Source organism: Simochromis diagramma, unplaced genomic scaffold (assembly GCF_900408965.1).
Source record: "Simochromis diagramma unplaced genomic scaffold, fSimDia1.1 OVJJ01000302.1, whole genome shotgun sequence".
In the NCBI taxonomy this organism is placed as follows: domain Eukaryota; kingdom Metazoa; phylum Chordata; class Actinopteri; order Cichliformes; family Cichlidae; genus Simochromis; species Simochromis diagramma.
Genome location: NW_024386792.1, coordinates 11,475,993 through 11,497,006, shown reverse-complemented (window position 1 = coordinate 11,497,006; position 21,014 = coordinate 11,475,993). Strand labels below are relative to the sequence as shown.

General features: G+C 41.3%; 1 protein-coding gene across 1 annotated transcript; it reads left to right on the top strand.

The window, feature by feature from the left end:
• The first annotated feature begins 992 nt into the window (after positions 1-992).
• On the top strand, positions 993-20,697 carry kitb (KIT proto-oncogene, receptor tyrosine kinase b). The gene is given in 22 exon segments (XM_040024451.1): positions 993-1,236; positions 4,006-4,282; positions 4,370-4,458; positions 4,460-4,655; positions 6,386-6,525; positions 7,658-7,826; positions 8,013-8,202; positions 8,296-8,411; positions 8,688-8,802; positions 9,677-9,864; positions 10,315-10,421; positions 11,141-11,267; positions 11,366-11,470; positions 12,387-12,497; positions 13,073-13,211; positions 13,306-13,370; positions 13,512-13,603; positions 15,809-15,931; positions 16,320-16,431; positions 16,646-16,745; positions 17,395-17,500; positions 17,663-20,697. Coding segments are annotated over 22 exon segments (2,865 nt in total). The 5' UTR covers positions 993-1,182; the 3' UTR covers positions 17,807-20,697.
• The last annotated feature ends 317 nt before the right edge of the window (positions 20,698-21,014 follow it).

The window sequence follows — 21,014 nt, the reverse complement described above, 5'->3', positions numbered from 1 at the left end:
GAGAAAGTAAGAGAGGAAGCGACTAGAAGCGAGGCTTAACGGGGAGTAAAAACAGGAGCAGAAACTGCGCCAAAATCCAAAACCACGACCATGACTTGAACATCTGTCAGTAAGACTTCTTCTGCACAAGAAAGGCACATTTTAAGGTGCATCGTGCAAATCTCAGATTATAACAAAACGAAGTCAATGCACTTGATGATGTCTACAAACTTAAAGAGATTTTCTAAGAATAAGGTCACATTTTATAAATCTGTGTTAGAATAGTCAGGAGACCACACGAGCCTTCAAGCAATTCACGCTGGCTGTAATCATTCCTGCTGTTCTCGAGCATTAAAAGATCAGTTATTTCTAATGATGTTGGTGGTAAACAGTGTGTATAATTACAGCGCCCATTAACTCAGACCTGTCTGTGTTCCTACTGGCATCTAAAGATCTAATGTGGAAAAGTGACCATGTCAACCTCCGTCATATTCTGGTTAAAAACGTTTGCCTGACCTTGCACATTGCCAAATTAAGATTGTTTATTGGCTCTTTCTGGGCTATAGAGTTGATTAAATCTGGGAAAAGTGAAACCGCCATAATGCTGATTAGAGTTGGGAAATGTGACACTATGAAGTGCATCACAAACTGAAAGAGCTCCTGCGGGGAAACTCCTGCCAAGCGAGAGCTGTCATCACAACAGGACACGCTGGCCGAGTCGAAGTGTGAGGACAGGCTGCCGCCATAATAATACTTTATTACAATGTCTGTAATACAAAAAAAAGAATCATGTTATTTAACAGAACAGTTGATCCTCTGTATCCCTGCGCCACCAGGACTTTTATTGATGGAAAATTTACTTATTCTTCCAAACGACTGAGTGAAGATGATTTTTATGGGGGGGGTTCAGTAATAACAGACTCATCACCTTGGCCAGACTCCAACCAATGCGGGACAGAAAGGAGTGGCAATGATCCAGAGCAGGGGGGAGGGAGAGAGGCGCTGCACTGTGTCTTTAAGCTCCAATGAAATCCATCAGGGGGAGCCAGGCTGCTGGATCATTGTGTCCGTGCGCTCATTACGTTGGAGGAACCTGTGCCGCGTTATCACGCTGGACGAGGTCTCGTTGTTTTAGACACAGGATGGTTTTGTCTGCGCTTGAAACGCATGGAGTAGAGTGAAAGACTTGAAAATCACCCGACAATGAGGTTCCGCTGGGCTCTTTGTGCCTCGTATTTTATTTTGCTGCCACTAACCTGGTAAGAAAACCACTTGCGATGTTATTTCAGCGCGGCGTGTGGATATCTTTTTTTTTTCTCAGTGTTGACTTTATTGCTTTGTTGTGTTTTTTTTCTCCCAACTCTTTGAGTGGGTAGTTTCAGATATTCTTACGTTTTATTGCTGTTATAGTGGTGGAATTTCTATGACGGCATCCTTAATGCTTTTCACCCTATGGTAATAATTCAAATTATTTATTTCTGTACTTTTTTCGTGCATTATTTTAGAGTCAGTGCTTCTTCAGCTCTTATTCCGTCTCCCACCTGTGCGACATGTGCTGCTGTCACCATTAAAGAGTCTTTTTTTGCCTTTATCTTAGAGTATAGACGTAAACAGCCGAGGAAAAACAGCGTGTATCTTTGCGCATGTTTAGCGCAACCTCCTGTCCGTTTACTGTTTTTCCGGACTGTTTCAAGTCAGTCATTTAGTGCTAAAGGTAAATGTAAAGCTCTTGCCAACCCGCCAGCTTAAGTCTACAAATCATTTGTATGCATAACTGTTTAGTGGTGCGCTGGAAATACCTTTGGCGGGCAACAAGTGTGTGTGTGTTTGTGTGTGTTTGTGTGTCCCTGTGTGTGCCTGAGTGTTTTGTTTGAAGAGAATTAATTATTTATTCTACCCAAACGAAGAGGATAAGGTTGAGCATCCTACCAGAACAGCAAAAGAAACAAAGAAGAAGAAAGAGGAGAAGAAGAAGAAGGGAAAAAAAGATACGCATCTTCTACCACAAAGCACCCGCAGCATCTTGACATCTAACAGCTCTGGATGTTAGGATCAAAGCTTCGTGTTTAGTCACATAACTGCCTCGGGTTTTGTTTTGTTTTTTGGGGGTTTTTTTTTGTTTTTACTGCTGAAACCGTTCGCTTATTCAAATAGTTCAAATCACTGGTTGCCAAACTCATATTCTGAGAGATGCAGCATTAAAAACATGCCCTCACACCCCGCGCAAACACAGATGTGGATATTTTGGAAGGGAGGGGGGATTCACATCCTTCTCCTTTTTGCTTTCTGAGCTCTGCTTGAGCCTGGAGGCACAACAGTCACATGAAAATCCTGTTTTTGAAATGGCTCTTATCATGTGCAAATCTAAGTGGGGGAAAAGGAGAGAAAGAAAGTGGGAGGAAGACTGGTGGAGCTTAAACTAAAATGTCAGCTGGGTTTACTCATCTTAAGGGAATAGGTTTAGGGACCTTGATGCATGATTACTCAGCGGCTGTATAACTCATAATTATTGATTCTCCAATTGAGCTGGTTAGATAGCACTCTCTCTTCAGGGAGTCTCTGTCAATCATGCCATCCTGTTTAACCACCACACTGGGCACTCTGATCTTAAACGATCAATCAACAGAAAAATAACAGCAATTATTTTGATATTTTCAGTCCTAGTCAAGCCAGGATACTGTGCTGCTTTCTTACAGCATTTCAGCTATGAGGAATTGTTTGCTTTTTAGTCTCATGTGGTAGTATTTTTAGATCTCTGGAGTGGCAGTCTGCTAACACAACAAACAGAAAATGCTGTTTTTTGTTACAACATGTACTTCAGGATTTCTGATTCCTGGTAGCTATTTTCACAATTTTCTGACCCTTTAGAAACCAAGCTACGAATGGAATAATCAGAAAAAAAAATCTACATCAGCTTTAATCTGTACACCTGTTCACCTGCTTGTTAATGCAAATACCTAATTAAGTAATCACTTGGCAGCAGCTCACTGCATTTTGCCGTGTAGCAGCGATTGAGACAATCTACTTAATTTGAAACAGAGTATGAGAATGGGGAAGGACAGCGGTGTAAGTGATTTGGACCTGGCGTGGTTGTTGGTGCCAGACGGTCTGGTCTGAGTGTTTCAGAAACTGCTGATCTACTGGAATTTTCTCTGCGAATGCCTTGTTGATGCCAGAGGTCAGATGAGAATGGCCAGACTGCTTTGAGCTAAGGGAATAGTAAGTCACATAACTGTTTGTTAGAACTCTTGTATGCAGAAGATCATCTCCGATTGCATAAGATATTAAACCTTGAAGCAGAGGGACTACAGCAGAAGACCACGCCGGGTGCCATTGCTGTCAGCTAAGAACAGGAAACTGTGGCTACAATCCACAGGCTAATTAAACTTGACATTAGAAGATTGGTAAAATGTTGTTGGGTCCGATCAGTATAAATTTCTGCAGCAAAATTCAGATTTCAGGATCAGAATTTTACATAAAACAGCATGAATGCATACATCCATCCCGCCTTGTATCAATAGTTATGACAGCAGTGCACCCGTCTTCTAATTGCTGCTCCTATAAAGCTAAAGCAATCTCAAACTGTTCACTGTTCACTGTACTTAAATGGCCTCCATAGTCACCAGATAGCAATCCAATAGAGCACCTTTGGGATTTGGTGGAACAGCAAATTTATACCATGCATGTGTAGCTGACAAATCTGTGATGCTATCATTTCAACATGGACCAGAATCTCTGAGGAACGCTTCCAGCGCCTTGCTGAATCTGTACCAAAAGCAATGAAAGCAGTTTTAAATGGGGCTATATGTTGAAAAAATGTTTCGATTAAGAACAACATCTCCGCTATGTCTTCACTGGGTTTTTTTTCTTCAGAGGTTGTATTTAATTATATTATTATTATAGTAATACACCAGAAAGCAGCAGCATTTCTTTCCCTTCTGGTGTGGATTTTTATCCAAGCTGAACCCATTCAAAATTAGCAACATGTCCAACATCCATCATCCTTAATGTTCTTCCTCTCTACCAGTGTGGTCAGAGCCACTCATCTCCCCCGGTGGGCCTCACATTGTAGTTCCCAAGAAGGGGAAGCTAGAGCTGCGCTGCTATGACAATGCCACAACGTCTGGCGCCCCGCCCAGGTTAAAGTGGTACAGGGACAAGTCTCGCAAGCTGGATGGAGAGGTGCAGGAGGGCAACGTGGCTTTCGTCAGGCTATCAGCCGCCCAGCTTAACCACATGGGTCGCTATATATGTGTGAATAACATCACACTGGAACAGAGCTCTATCTACGTATACGTGAAAGGTGGGTGTTTAACGGGGGGGGGGGGGCATTTGGATGTTTGTCTTCACAACATTAATCCAAATCTTTACCTGTCTGTCATCTCCCTAGACCCCTACAATGCTTTCCTGCACATCATGATAAACATCAAACTGGTGCGAGAAGGCGATAGCTGCACCATTCCCTGCCTTGTTACTGACCCCTGAGGTCACCCAACTGGGTTTGGAGACCTGTGATGGACGACCTCTGCCCTCTGGTATGAGTTATAAGAGTGACCTTCAGGAAGGCATCACCATCAACAACATTCAGAGGGAATACGATGGCTGCTACGTGTGTGTGGGACTTCTTCACGGAGTCAAAGTGATGTCAAGTAAATACAATCTGGAAGTACGACTCGGTAAGTAAAAGTCAAAAAGCGATATGTATTATTCGTGTTTCCTGAAATTACCATTCATGTTAATGAGAGATTAGTCACTTTTGTCCAGAGTAATTAATTACTGGTGATATATCCCCTTCAGTGTGCATATATAGAAAATATAAGGCCTTGTTACAGAACAGAGCAGGCATCAGTGACAACAGGCAGGAGCCTAATTAAGTCAGACACAGCTTGAACAAGAGGACTGAGGAAGGAAGTGGGATTCAGAGCAGCTGGAAGATGTCCAGCAGCTGCCTGATGTATGGAAGAGTATCAGCTGAGCCATCAACTGATGTGGGCTGGCACTCAGATGTTGTTGTTATCACCTAATCTATCCGGATTGTGATCGGAGCTTGATTTTTGCAGCGTGACTAAATGAACACCATGTTTAAGTTGTTTCATGGTTGTTAATGAAGCTAAATGTGGAGGAAGAAAACAATGGGTTTACTGCCACATTCATATTTCTCTTCATGCCTGAAATACAAAAACATCCATCTATGAGCAGCTGCTGAGAGCACAGAAGCATCTTTAGAGGAACTGTTTGAATTAGGAAAAGGGAAAACTGCAAAGTCACTAGCAGGCGAGGCGATGGTGAAGTGGAAAAACGTCCATACTTTACCCGTAATTAGTAATTGGAAGTTAAAACCACAGCATTTGCTTTCACTGATGCCTCTAAAAGCATAATGGCATGTCATTAGTTCTGCAGGAATTTGGTTTGATGCAAACTGAAGGATTTAAATTTATGAAATTCATAGCTGCCTAGACTTTGGCAGCTATTGACATTTTGCTCAATATCACCAATAAGCGAAATTGTAGCATCGTAAAAAGCCAACGCATGAGCAGATGCAATATGCATTCATCCTATGGGAAATCCATCCAGTCTTGGTTAAGACTGGAACATGATAGCGGACCAACACTGGCAAATGCAGAGCAGCTAGCATGGCTAATAATAGACAGTCCAAAAGCCTTCTGTTCACTTTCTTTTTTAGCCACAAAGAGATATTACATTTTTATGAGCTACGTGCATCTTAATAAAATAAAATCGACTATAGATACAATTTAAGTTTGTGCTTCTGTCCTCTGCATTACATCAGCACTCTTTATGCGGACCAGCTGAGGGGCAGTACGGCATGGTGTCCTTTTGAATGATGGGAAGAGGGAGAAAGCGAGAAGTACGTTGAGGAAGGGAGGAGCCGAGGGATTTGATTCCCCCAGTGAACAAAGCTCTGTAACAGAGCATGAAGGCTGTGTTTGGGTTAAATAGAATTAGTCCAGCACAAACACAGCAACCGAAGCGGCGTCTGCAGGCATTTAATGCTGGAAATTAATCGTCCTGCCTGCGTGGGGACAAGTGTCTGCATTTGGTCATGCTGCTCACGTCAGTATAAAGCTGCACAGTACAAACCGCATTGGGGTATTTTATTATGGCGTTTAAATAAGCAATTTACTTATTTTTATTACATTTTATCACAAAACTACCACATTTTTTGTTTCAGGTCAGATGAAAAGCCGCCGTTTGGGATTCATGATTTCAGATCATACCAGTCCAGAGTTATTGCAGTGCAGCAGAATGATTTCAGGCTCACATATATCGTGCCGTTAGAAGTGTCTGTGTGACAATGCACAGGTGAAAAAAATGATATGATGCTGGTTTAGATGAACTCACAAATACAGCAGTTTGATACAGTTGCTTTTTGAATCCCTTGATTCAGTGCCAGAGTTACGCCCAGTGATCACACTGTCCCAGAAAGACAAAGTCATCTTGAGGACAGGAGAGCAGTTCGAGCTTACCTGCAGCTCCTCCAATGTCAACGCAGACGTCATTCTCAAGTGGGACTTCCCGTCAACAGCGGTGAGAATGATTCAGGGATTTATTTGCAGTTCTTTGTCAGGGATGTTTGGCTGCCTACTTGTCAAACAGTTTGCAACGTCCTTTAGAAATGATTTCATTTTGCACAAAGCTAACATGGAGAAAAGTGAGCTCATATCCCAAGTAATGCTTTAGAGACTTTTTCGTTCAAGAAACATGTTTCCAAAAGATTTGTGATGCTGTTTAACATGTAAACAAAAAGCAGAACTATATTTTCTGTGAAGAATTATACCCAATATTTTAATATAAGTTTGAAAAAAGACAAAAAAAAAAGGAGAGAAATTCGTAAAAGTTTTGGAAACAGGTCGTAACTTCGCCTACTTTCAAGGTGCACGGTGAAGGGCAAACATGTGAAGAGGCTGATGGTCCAGCAACATTTGAAGCATGAAGAGCAACTTTCTGGTTCTGCCAGCACATTTCAGCAGCCTGTTCCCGTCATCACTGACAAAGGCTATAGGCTGAAGTAACAAAGTTGTTCTTCATACTGCAAGTGTTGCTGGAGGTTTGACCTTTGACGTGCAGAGGAGTGTCCAGAGGGGGGGCTGGGGTGGCAGCTTGTGAATAGCAAATAGTTACATTGTGCTTTTTATTCATATTTGACACAAATTCCACACTTTGTATATGGTTGTTACTTACAATTTGTTAGTTACCAGTATAGACATTTTATATACTAGTACGTGCCACTGCTACAGTATTGTTTGATCTGTGATTTTAACCCATTGTTAGGTGGTTGCTAGGCAACATGATGGCATCATGATGTGCTAAATGCAAAATTGAGCCTTTGTGGATATAAATGAGATGCTACTGTCATTAAATTAAAATGATACTATTATTTGAAGTGTTGCAGGCGCATAAATGTTACAAATAGGTCATTTTAACTCCTTGGTAGGTGATGTCATAACATCTGATCTAGATAAGAAACTTAAGAAGGCTAAGACGTCACTGTGTACTGAGCTTGGTCGCTCAACTTTTGATCATAGGGAGGAGGTGCTGACAGCCAGACTTTGTGTGTTACAGTAAGACTACAGTTGCTGGATTATGTAGAAAACAACAGATCTGTGTCATGTTACACCTGTAAAGCATGCTTCTTTGCCTCCTCTTTGACACTTTGCAGCATCCTTTTGAAACACAAACCTCACACATCCTGTCCGGGGGTTTGGGTTACGAGCGTTCAACCTCACTCTTGATCCCAGCTGTTAACCAATCAGACTCAGGGACTTACCGTTGCCATGCTCACAACGAAAGAGGCCGCAGTGACAAAGCGATGGAGCTCAAAGTTTACAGTAAGAATTGGGGGCTTTGAATTTATACTCAAAAATATATTTTCAAGTTGCCCCAGTAATGTTATAGTTATTTCTGAGACCAGACATACCTGGATGTGTGCAGAATAAGAGGTCTACATAGAGGTGTCATGTTATCAATCTTTTTGTTCATAAAACATATTAAACTTACACATTTCTGCTCTTCAGATCAGGGGTTCATTAAAATGTTAGTAAGTCAAAGTCCAGTCCAGGAAGAGGTTAAAGAGGGAGAGAGCCTGAGCCTAAAAGTTGAATTCGATGCCTATCCTGCACCAAGCTTCATGTCCTGGTCTTACAATGGGAAGATTCTCCACAACACCACAGAGCACGTCATCACTCTCCACCGAAACAAATACAGGTACAGTTAGTTAAAAGTGAGTACTTCAAGTAACCAGTACGCTAGTTTGTCACTGTGGGTTAAAGGATTTTACAAATACACTTGTTCTATCAGATACAGCAGCAAGCTGAGACTAGTGAGGGTTCTTGGCTCCGAGGGCGGGATCTACAACTTCTCAGCCAGTCACAAAGACGCATCTGTCGATCACTCATTTCATGTGTATGTCAACAGTAAGTAGCTCTCACATTTGTTCCTTTGGGTTGTATATTTAGAACACAGTTAGTAGCTGAAAGCTGAAATAACAATCTGTGCAGAAGAGTAGCTAGATAAATCAGAGTTTTACAAACTTTTCGCCTGCATTGATTTTAGTTAAAGGAAACCTCATTTTGATCAGCTGGTACTTTTCTGTAGTAATACCACAGGTAGCCAGTATACTGGGAGTGAGCAGGAGATGTTTTGTACATGTGCTGTATGCTTCATATACGACTTTCTTTTTTCTCCGTAAGGTAAGCCTGTCATTACAGCTCAGGAAGGGCCTGTTGATGGACAAGTGCGGTGCATTGCTGCAGGATACCCCGTCCCTAAGATCAGCTGGTACTTCTGTGAGCTGCCGCGCACAAGGTATCCCGAAAACGCAGCTTATATCAAGATCTTACAAAAGAGGATTAGGCCCACTGAAATTAAAATCATAATTCTGAAAAAATGATCATGAAACAGGAAATCAGTTTGCCTTTGAAATTTGATTTATTAGTAACATATTATTAAGTAAATATCTAACCAAGCCTTCAAGTACATTGTGCTTTATTAAGCACTAAAACTTTATGCCTTTTAATAAAAGTTTTAAAGCTTTTCCTATCCTAACAAACCATATACACACTATATTTCACATATTTCCGTTCTAGGTTAGCGACTAAGATACAAATAGTGATTTGGCCCCACTGACGAGAAGCAGCTGTATTAAAGGTCCACATGAAGATATGTATATGTAAAAAAAAAAAAAAAAAAGAAAGAAAAGAAAACAACAACAATTGGCTACAAATATAAATGGCTAGGTTTTAGGATCGTAGGAACAGAAAGGATCATTTTATTCTATTAGAACAGAAGTAATGGAGACGATTGCTAGAAGGAGCTGCAGAAACAGCACCAGGTTTCCACTGGGTGATCTACATCAGCGACACCACCTCTGATGTGTTTGTTGGCTGGTTCATCTGTAACTCAGATGCAGAACTGTGCTCTAGTTTCACAGCTATTAGACTTAAAATTGCTTTAATTTTTCCATCTTTTTAAATTTGTTTTAGACAATTTAGCAATTGATGGAAAAGCTTTTAACGCACTTACAGTAAGGAGCTGTAAGTTTAGTAAGTTTAGCATGTCTTATTTTTCCTACCTCTCCTACTGGAGTGGATCCAAAGGCACTGAATCAATAAATTGATTTGTAAAGGCTGAAACCTGCTCTTGCACGGAGTGATCGTAAGCAACCTTAATGTCTCAACAGGTGCTCACAATTGCCCAATGCCACCCAGTGGGAGACCTCAGAGGTCACTGTCCTTTCAGAGTCAACCTTTGGTAGGAGTCAAGTGGAAAGCCGACTGAATGTCAGCAAAGAGTTCACTCAGTACCACACCCTGGAGTGTGTCGCTTCTACAGAGGAGGCAGAGGCCTACACCCTGTTCTCCATCAGTGGTAAGACACTGTACGGACCGCAAATAGAGCTGCAAGGAGAGTAACACAGGTGAAGCGTCAGTGTCTGCGTGGTGGGGATTTGTCTTATATAGCGCGCCACAAATACGTTGTGCAAGAATTCAAAAAGACACACAAACCCATTGACCCTTTGTCTGCACAGGCCAGGTGTGTGGTTACTGGGTACAGATTGAATGAGATTAGTGTATGCTGACTATGCAAGCTGGGATTATATGGCGCAGACTCACTAATCCTTGTCACACAAACAAACACCACTGCTGCAGCTGTCTGTTTTAACGGTAGAGGATGTCACTCCATAGTGTGTGTGTGTGTGTGTGTGTGTGTGTGTGTGTGTGTGTGTGTGTGTGTGTGTGTGTGTGTAACTACCAAAACTTGGCTACTTCAATGCTCCATGAGATTTCTCACTCTGGGTTTGTTGGTGTTCATTCTCAGAGCGTGTGGTCCCCCATAAACTCTTCACGCCTCTTCTAACCGGCATGGTGGCTACTGGGGTCTTACTCAGCCTCGTGTTAGTGGTGCTGCTTTATAAGTACTTGCAGGTAAGGAAAAAGGAAATAAACTGTGCATGCCTTATGATTATTGTGATTTTAAGCCCGGGTTTAAGTAGGGTCACAGATTTGACGTAAATCACAAAACTCTTTGGCCATCAGCCCCTTTCAAACCCATGAATCAGTTTCAAAGATTATAAACATCAATCTCAAATCAGGATCATCAAGCAGCATTGACATACACTTTGCATCCCAGGAAAGTAAATGGCTTCGGGAGTTTCTGGCAAAGGGCCCATTCTCATTTACTAATGACTCATGCCTCCATCGTGTTTAGAGTACGTTAAAGTTAGAAGCATCTTTCTTTCGTTCTGCATTTGGCAGTGATGTTTTGCACGCAAGAGTGACGGTAAGTTCTTTTAATCAACATGAATGTGTCCTAATGAATTTCAGTTGAATCAGTCAACCATTTAAAGTGCAGACATGCTGTAGTTAAAGGATTTTTGACACTGCGATCACGCCTCCAGCCATTAATTTGCCCCCCTCAGCATGCTGCGCTTATTGCTCTCAGATGAGTCAGACTCCTTGAGAAGTAGCTCACGCATCTGCAGTGGGATCGTCAGGGGGAAAGTCTAGACTCGGGCTGACAACTAAAGTGCATCTTTGTAAAAGAGCAACGTGAAAGGGAATATGAGCTATACAGTCGAACACAACAAACAGTCCAGGGAAGCTGATCTGACGTCACTTTTTCTCTCCCCTCCAAACTTTAACAGAAACCAAAGTTCCAGATTCAGTGGAAGGTCATCGAGACTGTCCATGGAAACAACCATATATATATTGACCCCACCCAGCTGCCATATGACTCCAAATGGGAGTTCCCCAGGCAGAAACTGCGCTTTGGTAGGACAGTGTGTGTAAGAGTGCAAATGTGTAGCGACTGTTATCATTTTTAGAGCACGAATGAAATGTTAAAGTTTGTTTTTTGTGTTTATTTGAAGGTAAGACCCTGGGCTCTGGGGCGTTTGGAAAGGTAGTGAGGGCCACGGCATACGGATTGTGTTCTGCAGACGCTGTGACAACCGTCGCTGTTAAGATGCTGAAACGTAAGGTCTATATTTTCCCCATCACCGTCTCTGTGTTGTAACAATATTATATAAAGTGGTACAAAGTACTCAGTACTGTACTTAAAGAGTGAAAACACCAAAATTCAAAGTGTTTGACTGCAATCCCATGTTTAAAATTGAATGAAAAATGATGAAAAATAAATCTAACCTGGAAGTGACAGAAATTGCAGTTCCTTAAGTGGCTCCGAAAGCAAGTCAGTGCACACAGACTCTGTGTTAATGAATACAGTGGGGCCTTTTGTTTTTTATTTTTAATAACTCATTTTGATACTTGCAAGAAGTAAAGTTAGTTATATGGAAGCTGCCTGCTCGTCCTAACCTTCGCTAATTAAAATCAGTAAACTAGATCTCTCATTTTTGGTCTTTTGGAGCATTTTAAAGGAATTACATGACAAATATTATGGCTTGCTGCTTGGTACAGCTTGTATAAGAAGACTGTGGCTCTGTTTTTACTCCACACTAATTAGGAGGCATGTGTGTCCGAGCTACTCACCCCTACAGTCTATGGGTCCTGCTTGCTGACAGAGCTTGGTTGGGTTAGCTGATAACTTAGCACTCCAACCAATTGTCCAAATATTCTGACTCGAAAAAAACAAACACTCAAACAATAACAACAACATAAACAAGTTTCAGAGTAGAGACGAATACGAAGTTGTTTTTACAATTCTTTTAATCCCCCACATTTATGTTAGATTGGAAAACACTGGGCTGAAAACCAAATAACTGTTACACCGCCACTAGTGTCACTACTGGTACTGTTTCTTCTGTGTTTCTGATTGCCGTTAGGCTTTTAAATATGAGAATACGCCAGTCACAAAGGAATACTTTCACTTTACGGCCTTTGATTTTGTGCTTATACGTCTTCCACTTTAATGTTGTGATGATGTCATCTCAGCCAACGCTCACTCCACGGAGAAGGAGGCGCTGATGTCTGAGCTGAAGGTTCTCATTTACCTTGGAAACCACGTTAACATCGTTAACCTGCTGGGAGCCTGCACCGTCGGAGGTGAGAGGAGTCACTACGAGCACAATTAGTTCACTCAGAATCAGATTTGCATGTGAGATATTTTTGGATTGGTTTTGTCGTGTCGGGGACACATAAACCTTACGCATCTGCACTCTTGTTTTATTGTTGACTGTCATGATTTATGATTATGAATATTGTCTGGGAGACACATTTGCCATATCCTCATGTGGTGACTCACTGCTGTACCCGGCCATTATCAGCATCTGCCTTCGATATGAAGACGTGATTCATTTTACCTTGCCACAAATCTGCTGTGTGTGTGTTCAATATTATTTAGCTGTCTAGACCTCAGTATTGATTATAATTTAGTTTGGGGGGTTTTTTTCACAGATGTATGCATAAGCACTTATTGTGAGAGAAACAGGGAATAGTGACATTGTTTCCTCTGTTTAAACATGATCAGCTTTTAAACACCCTTGTTGTCAAGCCTCATCACTGTGTCAGAACTGCCTGCCGTTTCTTCTCATTTTCATTGTGCTGTCATGGTTTAAAAATCAGTGACTGATGGTTGTCGTTTTTGTATTGTTTTGGTTTTTGTCCCTGTATTCTGCCAGGACCAATTTTGGTAATCACAGAGTACTGTTGCTATGGGGACCTCCTCAACTTCCTCAGAAGGAAAAGAGAGTCCTTCCTAAACTCCAGAGCTGGGGATGGTTACTACCACAATGTCTCGAACCCAACAGAGTCCACAAGGTGTGTATGTGCAAGAATGCTTCATGGCGATGACAGCTGAAAGTGGCTAGTTTCTCTACTTACGTGTATGTATCTGTGTGTATTTCTTTAGCAGTGAGGCTACTGGTGCAGGATATATGCCCATGCGTCCCTCTGAGAAAGAAAGGTCCTCTGAGTCAGGTACAACGTCGCTCTCTCTTTACATTTCTAATTACAATACACTGCATAACCAATAGCATGACTCCACAAAGGATGAAAATTCCCTACAAATGAATCAAAACTGGAATTCTCGCATATAACTGAAGTGCATTGTGTGCCTAGATGACATAGATGAGCTGTCCTTGGATGCTGAAGATCTCCTCAGCTTTTCCTACCAGGTGGCCAAAGGAATGGAGTACATTACTTCCAGGAATGTAAGGCTTTTACAGACTGTTAATAAACAGTATATAGACTCGTCATGGGAGAGATTTAAAAGTGCTGCTCCTAGTTCATAAATCATGGCATGGCTCAGGGCCAATATTCGTGCATAACTTTGTCTTTCAGCTAATGGCATCATTATAGTAGGAAACCACGGCATTGCTGCATTTCAAACGTATGCTGCACACAAGCAGATTAAACAATTAGGCGTCTCTATTTAATGCTGTCAATTCAGCAATGAAAAAAATGCCAAATGTAACGATGAAGTTACAGAGAATTTGTTCAGTTATCACATAACTGTGCATCTTCCCCCAGGCTGTGTGGAGCATTTTAGCCATTAAGGCACTGCTTTGTTTTATGCCATATTTAGATTCAACGCACAAAGTCGACTAGGCGTATAAATCAAGTCGAGATAATGTCACATATCTGGATTGCATCTCAGGACCAGTGTTGTCTTTACAAACTTCTGTATTTGCTGACACACCCATACAACCATAAAACACTCAAGCTGCAAGCTGCACAATCCAAACATGGATGTTTTGCACACTGCATTAGTGCTTGCTGATTTACAGCATTTCTCACAGCGACTTTCAAACAATCAGGTAGAAGCAGAACTCTTACATGCGCTACCTTGTCAATGCTAGTTACCCAAAACAAGGAAGTGCACTTGGTAGTTGTAGGACTACACAAACGTAGATGCAGCAGAAATTAAATCCTACAAGAGTGATCCAGTGGACAGGAACATGACTCCAAATGAAAGGAAATTAAATGAATTAAAGTTTGAAGAAGCTCCACCTTAGTTACACACAAACTGTCAGCCTTAAACCGCTTCAATTGCTCAGACTGTACTTTTATTTATTTATTTAATTTATGCATAGTTTATTGGCTTATTTCTACTAATTTATCCATTTGGATTGCATTCCCCACCATATTTTTTCATGATTTCAGTAGAAACATGGCTTCTGTGCCCAGGTTACCTGAACAGTTAAAAGAAAATATGACATGAATTACAAAAAAGTCCAAAAAAGTTGGGCACCGTTTTGCCCCCAGTACCATCAGAGGCTTTTGAATTGAGTGCTGGATGATTCCTCTCTTCTTTAGTCCACAGGACTTGGCGTCCAAGTTTTCCAAAGAGAATTTCAAATTTCGATTCATCTGCCCTCAGATCGGTTTCCCCCTTTGCCTCAGTCCACTTTAAACGAGCTTTGGCCCAGAGAAGACAACAGGGTCTCTGTATCATGTGCATGATAGAGCTTTAACCTGTATTTGTGGAGTGCACGGTGAACTGTGTTCACAGTGCTCACGAGCCCATGGAGGGATTTCCATGACAGGATCATGCCTGTTTTAAATGTAGTGCTGCCTGAGTTTCATATGATTTTCAGCCTTGTCCATTGCGCATACAGATTTCTCCACATTCTGTGGAATTGAAGACCATTACTCTGAAATTGTTCCACAGTTTGCAGATTCATTTTTTTGCCGATTGGTGAACCACTCCCCATCTTTACTTCATGTTACTGATCTGTTGCCATCAAATTCGAAATGAGCTAGATTTTTCTTAAACGCATTTTCTTTGTTTAAACGTTTGATGTTTTTCCTATATTGTGTTGTCATTCAAATATGGACTCAAGAGATTTGCAAATGCACGCAGTTTGTTTTTACATAGCAGCCCAGCTTTTTTAAAATTATGATCGTAATAACACAATTCCCCTTTTGTTGTGTAAAGAAACTGTACTCAAACACAGCTTTAACGGTGTCTTTCGCCACAGCTGATTAGTTTCTCACAGACACAAACTGGTGGCAGGCCAACAGAGAGCCCAAGCTGGTGACACTTTCTCTTTGTAACATAAAGATGAAAAAAAGTGTTTTACTTCCCTCTACGATGCAATCTTAAAACCGTTTTATTAACCAGTTAAACTCTTAAATAAGACAAAAGTAACTGTTTAGAATGATCCTGTTTTTACAGTGGCACCCGTTTACCCACACATGCTTTCTTGAATTTTGTTTGGTCATATTGAGTCATTGTTTCTCCTTCTTCTACTTCTTCTTCTTTTGTAAACACGTCAGTTCGCCTTTTGTGTTTGCCACAAGCTTTACCGGCCTCGCCTCCTTTGTAAGCGTGCCCTGTCATTCACTGCAGAAACCGGTTGCTGTGTCAATGCTCATCGCTGTGTTTGTGTCTGCTGCCGCGTTTGTGTGCGCAGTGCATCCACAGGGATCTTGCAGCTAGAAACATTCTGCTGACTCACGGCAGGGTGGCGAAGATCTGCGACTTTGGCTTGGCACGAGACATCACCACCGATGCCAGCTATGTGCTCCGTGGAAACGTGAGTCTGTCTTTCCGTCTGTCAGTCTTTCGCTCCCTCCTCCTTTGTTCTTTGTTCCCGCTCCGTCTCCGCAAACCAAGACAGGAAAACTCCCACGCTCGCTTCTCTTTACTGAGTCTGAACTGCTCTATGAAACAATACATGTAGAATTTTTGTGAAGAAAGTTGGACAGCAAGCTAAAAAGGAAAAGATGAAAAGTTTGGAGTTACACTGGCCAAACAAGAAGAAAGTTCTGTTCATTTTGTACACGAAGGCATTATTTATTGAATTGTATTTTATAAAACTTTCATATAACTTTTTTCCCACTGAAAATTTAGATTCTTTTTGATGGGCTATATTATATTCTTATAAATGAGGACACGAGTTCATAGCTCTCTCCCTCCTTCAGGCTCGTCTGCCGGTCAAGTGGATGTCGCCTGAGAGTATTTTTGACTGCGTCTACACGATTGAGAGTGACGTGTGGTCCTACGGCATCCTGCTCTGGGAAATATTCTCCCTCGGTAACATTTCCATTTTATGCTTTACTTTCCTTTTACTGTTTCAAATAATCATTGTCATCCATTTGACTGGGGGCTTTAGTAGAGGCTTATTAATGCTCACAAGCAGCAACATAGCTTAGGGCACGCACGCAAAGTGGTATTGATTGAGAAGCCAACAGTACCGTGCAAATCAATATTTTTTTCCTTTAAAAATGATGTAAAGTTGTTGTTGCAGGTAACAGCCCGTACCCTGGGATGCAGGTGGGATCTGCATTTTATAGGATGATTCAGGAAGGCCACAGGATGAGCAGGCCTGAGTATGCCCCCACTGAGATGTAAGTGCATGTTTGTGAGAATGAGTCTGTTTAATATACTGCCATCACAAAGGTTGCAGGAAGTCGTGTTTTTTTTGTTTTGTTTTTTTACTATCAGGTGATAAACAGATTATTTTTTCAATTAATAAAATATGTGTTTTAGGCCTTGGTCAAGCACTTACTTCATCCCAACCTTTTTCTTTGATGATATAAGCAGGGCAGAACCAACAACACCAACACTGTAGAAGCTAAAAGCAGAGAACTGTTTTATTCAAAACAAATTATCACTCTGTTTTGTGGTGATCAATTAATAATTCTTTGTTTTTATTTATAACCTGGACTTCTTTTATTATAATTTTACATGATCAGTTATTTAAATAAATTATTTGGATCTAATTTATATGTTGTTTTCCATCAGTGGGTACTTGAACTAAATCAGCAGCAGTTAAGGTGTAAAAGCCAAATATGTTATTATTTGTTCGATGCTGCCTTATATCCACGACTAAAGTCATTTTCTACAACGTTACTGATGTAATATGAGCTGTTACAGGCTATGAGCCTGTCAGCCTGTAGTTTAGATGTATAATTATTAGCTAGATTGTTTTTGTGTTCTGGCTGTTTCTCTGTATCCCAGACATATAAACTAATGCCAGTGTGACCTGCGGTGTAGGTATGACATGATGCTGTCCTGCTGGAACCACGATCCTCTGAAAAGGCCTTCCTTCAAAAAGCTGGTGGAGAAAACAGAGCTGCTGCTGTCAGAAAATACCAAGAATGTGAGTGCAAGAACGACTCTTAGTCTTACTTTTGTAATCTGTCTTTTTTGTTTTTCACTCATTTCCCTACATTTTGTCTCCAAAGCACAAAAATTATGTTATATTTTTTTTTCTTTTTTTCTTTCTTTCTTTCGTAAAACACAAGTCTGTGTTACTCCTCAGGTGTACCTGACCCTGAGTAATGCTTCAGGTCCTCCAGAGCAGCAGAGGGCGCCATCACGGAGACTGAGCTCAGTCTGCAGCACAACAGCCCCCAACCAACCTTTACTGCAGAACACAGCTGACGTCTTCCTGGACTATGTCTGACACACCAATTGGACACATACATAAATCCCCACCTTCCTGACCTTCCTCACCTCATACCACACAAACTACACTCCACTCTACTACAACTAACAGCTGATCATTTTAAACAAACTCTCAAATGCTGGCCTTCCTGCATCTTCCATACACACACACACTCACACATACAGAAACACACACACATATAGATATTGTACATATTGAGGGCTGCACTTGGCTCTCAGCCTCTATCTACTCTTGCCCTTGCAATATTGATCTCCATGGTAGGTATTTCAGGTGCACGTCTAAATAAAGCAGACCTCAGCACTAACCGGCCATCAGATACATCACCCATCAGCAGTGGGAAGAGTCTTGGCTCACATTCAGCCTTAGATTACATCTTAAGATGCTTTGGGGAAAACAAAAGGCTGCCAGTACATGTACATACCTGCACAGGGGAGATGATAGTAAACTGATAAATAAATAAACAGAGTTGATGCTGTGACTAGAGGACCTCTTTGTATCAGACGTGTCTGCCATTTCATAGAAATATTTTTGACATTTTGGGACTTTCTTGTTGAGAGATAGATGAGAAGAATTATACCATCCTTGTGTTGCTGCATGCAAATGAGGAAGTAAAGCTTAAAAACTCTAGTTTCTAGTTTAGGAGACACAATACACAGGTAATCAGCTTGTCTGGCTTGGTCCAATGGTAACAAAATCTGCACACCAGCATTTCTAAAGCTTGGACACTTGTGCAGTTGCTAAACATTGAGTAAAAGATATGTAAGATAGTAGAATAGCCCCTGAGCTGCATGCCTGTGGTAGTTTTGCCTTTTTAGAGTGTACAGCTTTGAGTTGTGCTTACGTAACTGTCACCATGCTGCTGTTGTAGGTGTTGAATGGTGTGGTTCATACAAAATTATCAGTCTGTGCAGTCTTTAACTCGTCTCCATATGTTCTTTATTGCTGTCTATCAGTATTTACCAGTGAAAGCCGATAAAACCAATCAGTTGAACTACAAGTTTGTCTTAAAGACGTTAAGGCCTATAAGAGTTTGGCCCAAGAAACAAGGCATCTAACCAGATACTTGCTTTGGATGGCATCACTTTGGCCTTCATTATTAATGTGAAGATCTAAGATAGATATTTTAACACAGACATTGAAGAAATGTTTAGGAGTGCCTTCTCTAATCTGCACAAGATTGTCAAAGTTAGGAGACCCTGCCTTAGAGGGATGCTGAAAAGCTAGTCCACACATTTGCTAATTCTAGTCTGGACTGATATATAATTGTGATATATGCCTAAAAAAAGCATCCATTTGATCAGAATTCCTGGAGGAAGGAACTTAAAACAAGATCCTACTATGTGTTTGGTTGGCTGACGCCATCTCTGCCATTAAGATTAGACTAAAATGATAGAGCTTATATTAAAGGCTACCATTAGAAGTGCCTTCTCATTCTCTGTGACTCCAATGCTATGTGAGCAAAGATGATGGCACTGCAGCACTCATTAGAAGTTGCCATGGTAGTTAATGAAGTCTCAGTAATGGATTTTTGCACATTAGAGGCACCAGATTGTACAGAAGCTATTCGGTGGCTTCTAGCTGGTATTCAGTGGTGACTTGGGGCAGATCCTTCTTATGAGACATGGTAGCTGCACTGTGATGGCGCTTGAAGAGCTTAATCTTGTGGAGGAATGTTGGGATTGAAGAAGATTTTTGACAAAATCCTGCTGGACTTCGGTGAGGGAAAGATTCTTGTTTTTCTAGAGGAGGTTGATTCTGCTGTTGAACTCACTGGGGAGAGATGAGGTCATTCAGAGCAACACTGCCAACCCAGAGTGGCTCGGTGCCTGAAGAACTCTGACAAAGATCCTTCCAGGAGTTTTTGCTGCTTGTGCGTGAGCATCATTTGTATCCTTCCTGAAGTTCCTACATACCCTCTGCCTATCCTGAAATACCTCTGCATTACAGAGTAATGTAGGAATCATATGATTTAGAAACCAGGACACTGCCATTGTTTAAGGTATTCCATCAATCACATGCTGCCCCATCCGCTGGCTACACACGTGCCGAGCCCGTCTGACCCATTTCCTTTCCTTCTTTCACAAACCCAAGAATAGGTCTCAGGGTTCTTCCATGGTTGATAGTGCATCACTGACGTCATGAAATCGCCCGTGGTGGCGCTGGAGGGTTGAAATGGAGAACATGTCATGAAAAGGGAGTATAGGAGAAGCGTGAGGAGCACACTGCCCTGTGTCGCTGCTGTGTTTAGGAGGCATAGCCTTTCAATCCAGACATCTTGCTTAAAAAGTTCTGCCTAAGAGGGCAGACTGGATGTTGGAAAGGTTAATTGTTCTTATGTCACTCAGCAAAAATATTTTCCCAAAATGTCAAATCCTAAAACCTTAAAACTTGTTTTCAGCAGGCCTTTAAATGAACACGTTTCTCTAAGGTAGTACAAAGTGTCTTTGAAGAGGAAACAAAAAGAAGAAGAGAAGCCATAGCAGAGTGGCATGCAAGCGATAATTCCTAATGAAAAAGATAAAGCCATAAAAGTTACATAAACACGAATTTCCACCTGTGCGTTGTAGCTTTGAAAACTGTGACTTATAAACAACAATTGCTGTATGTTTTTATGGATAACTTTAGTCTCTTTAGCAAAGCCAGTGTGGCCAAGGATTTAGGACTGATTGTGTGCTTTTTACTGTATGTCAAACCTGTATGCAATGTAAATATCTTAGAGATGTGCCTTTAGACTTTTTTTTTTTTAAGTGAATGCATTTGTTTGTGACAGTTATTGGTGAGAGAGCAGAAAAATGTTTCTGCACTCTGGCTTTCGGGTTCTTGCAGTTTTGATACAGTTGGTTGACTTGTAATAATAAAGAATGTACCTGTGATGGTCAAACTAACTGCAATAAGTCTTTTATTGTTTTCTGTGAGACAACATGGAGTCGTAATAGCACATAGAGTAATAGCACTTTTTCAGTCAAACTTCTAATGTGAACCTCAGGTGGGCACTAGGATTGCCAGCCAGATACACTTTGTTGTCAAAAGTATTCACTCACCCATACTGACTTCAGGTGTTTCAGTCACTTGCATGGCTACAAGTGTAAAGAATGAAGCACCTAGGCATGCAGACAGCTTGTACAAACATTTGTGAATGAATGGGTCACCTCAGGAGCTCAGTGAATTCCAGCAACTCTGTGCAACAACTCCAATGGTGAAATTT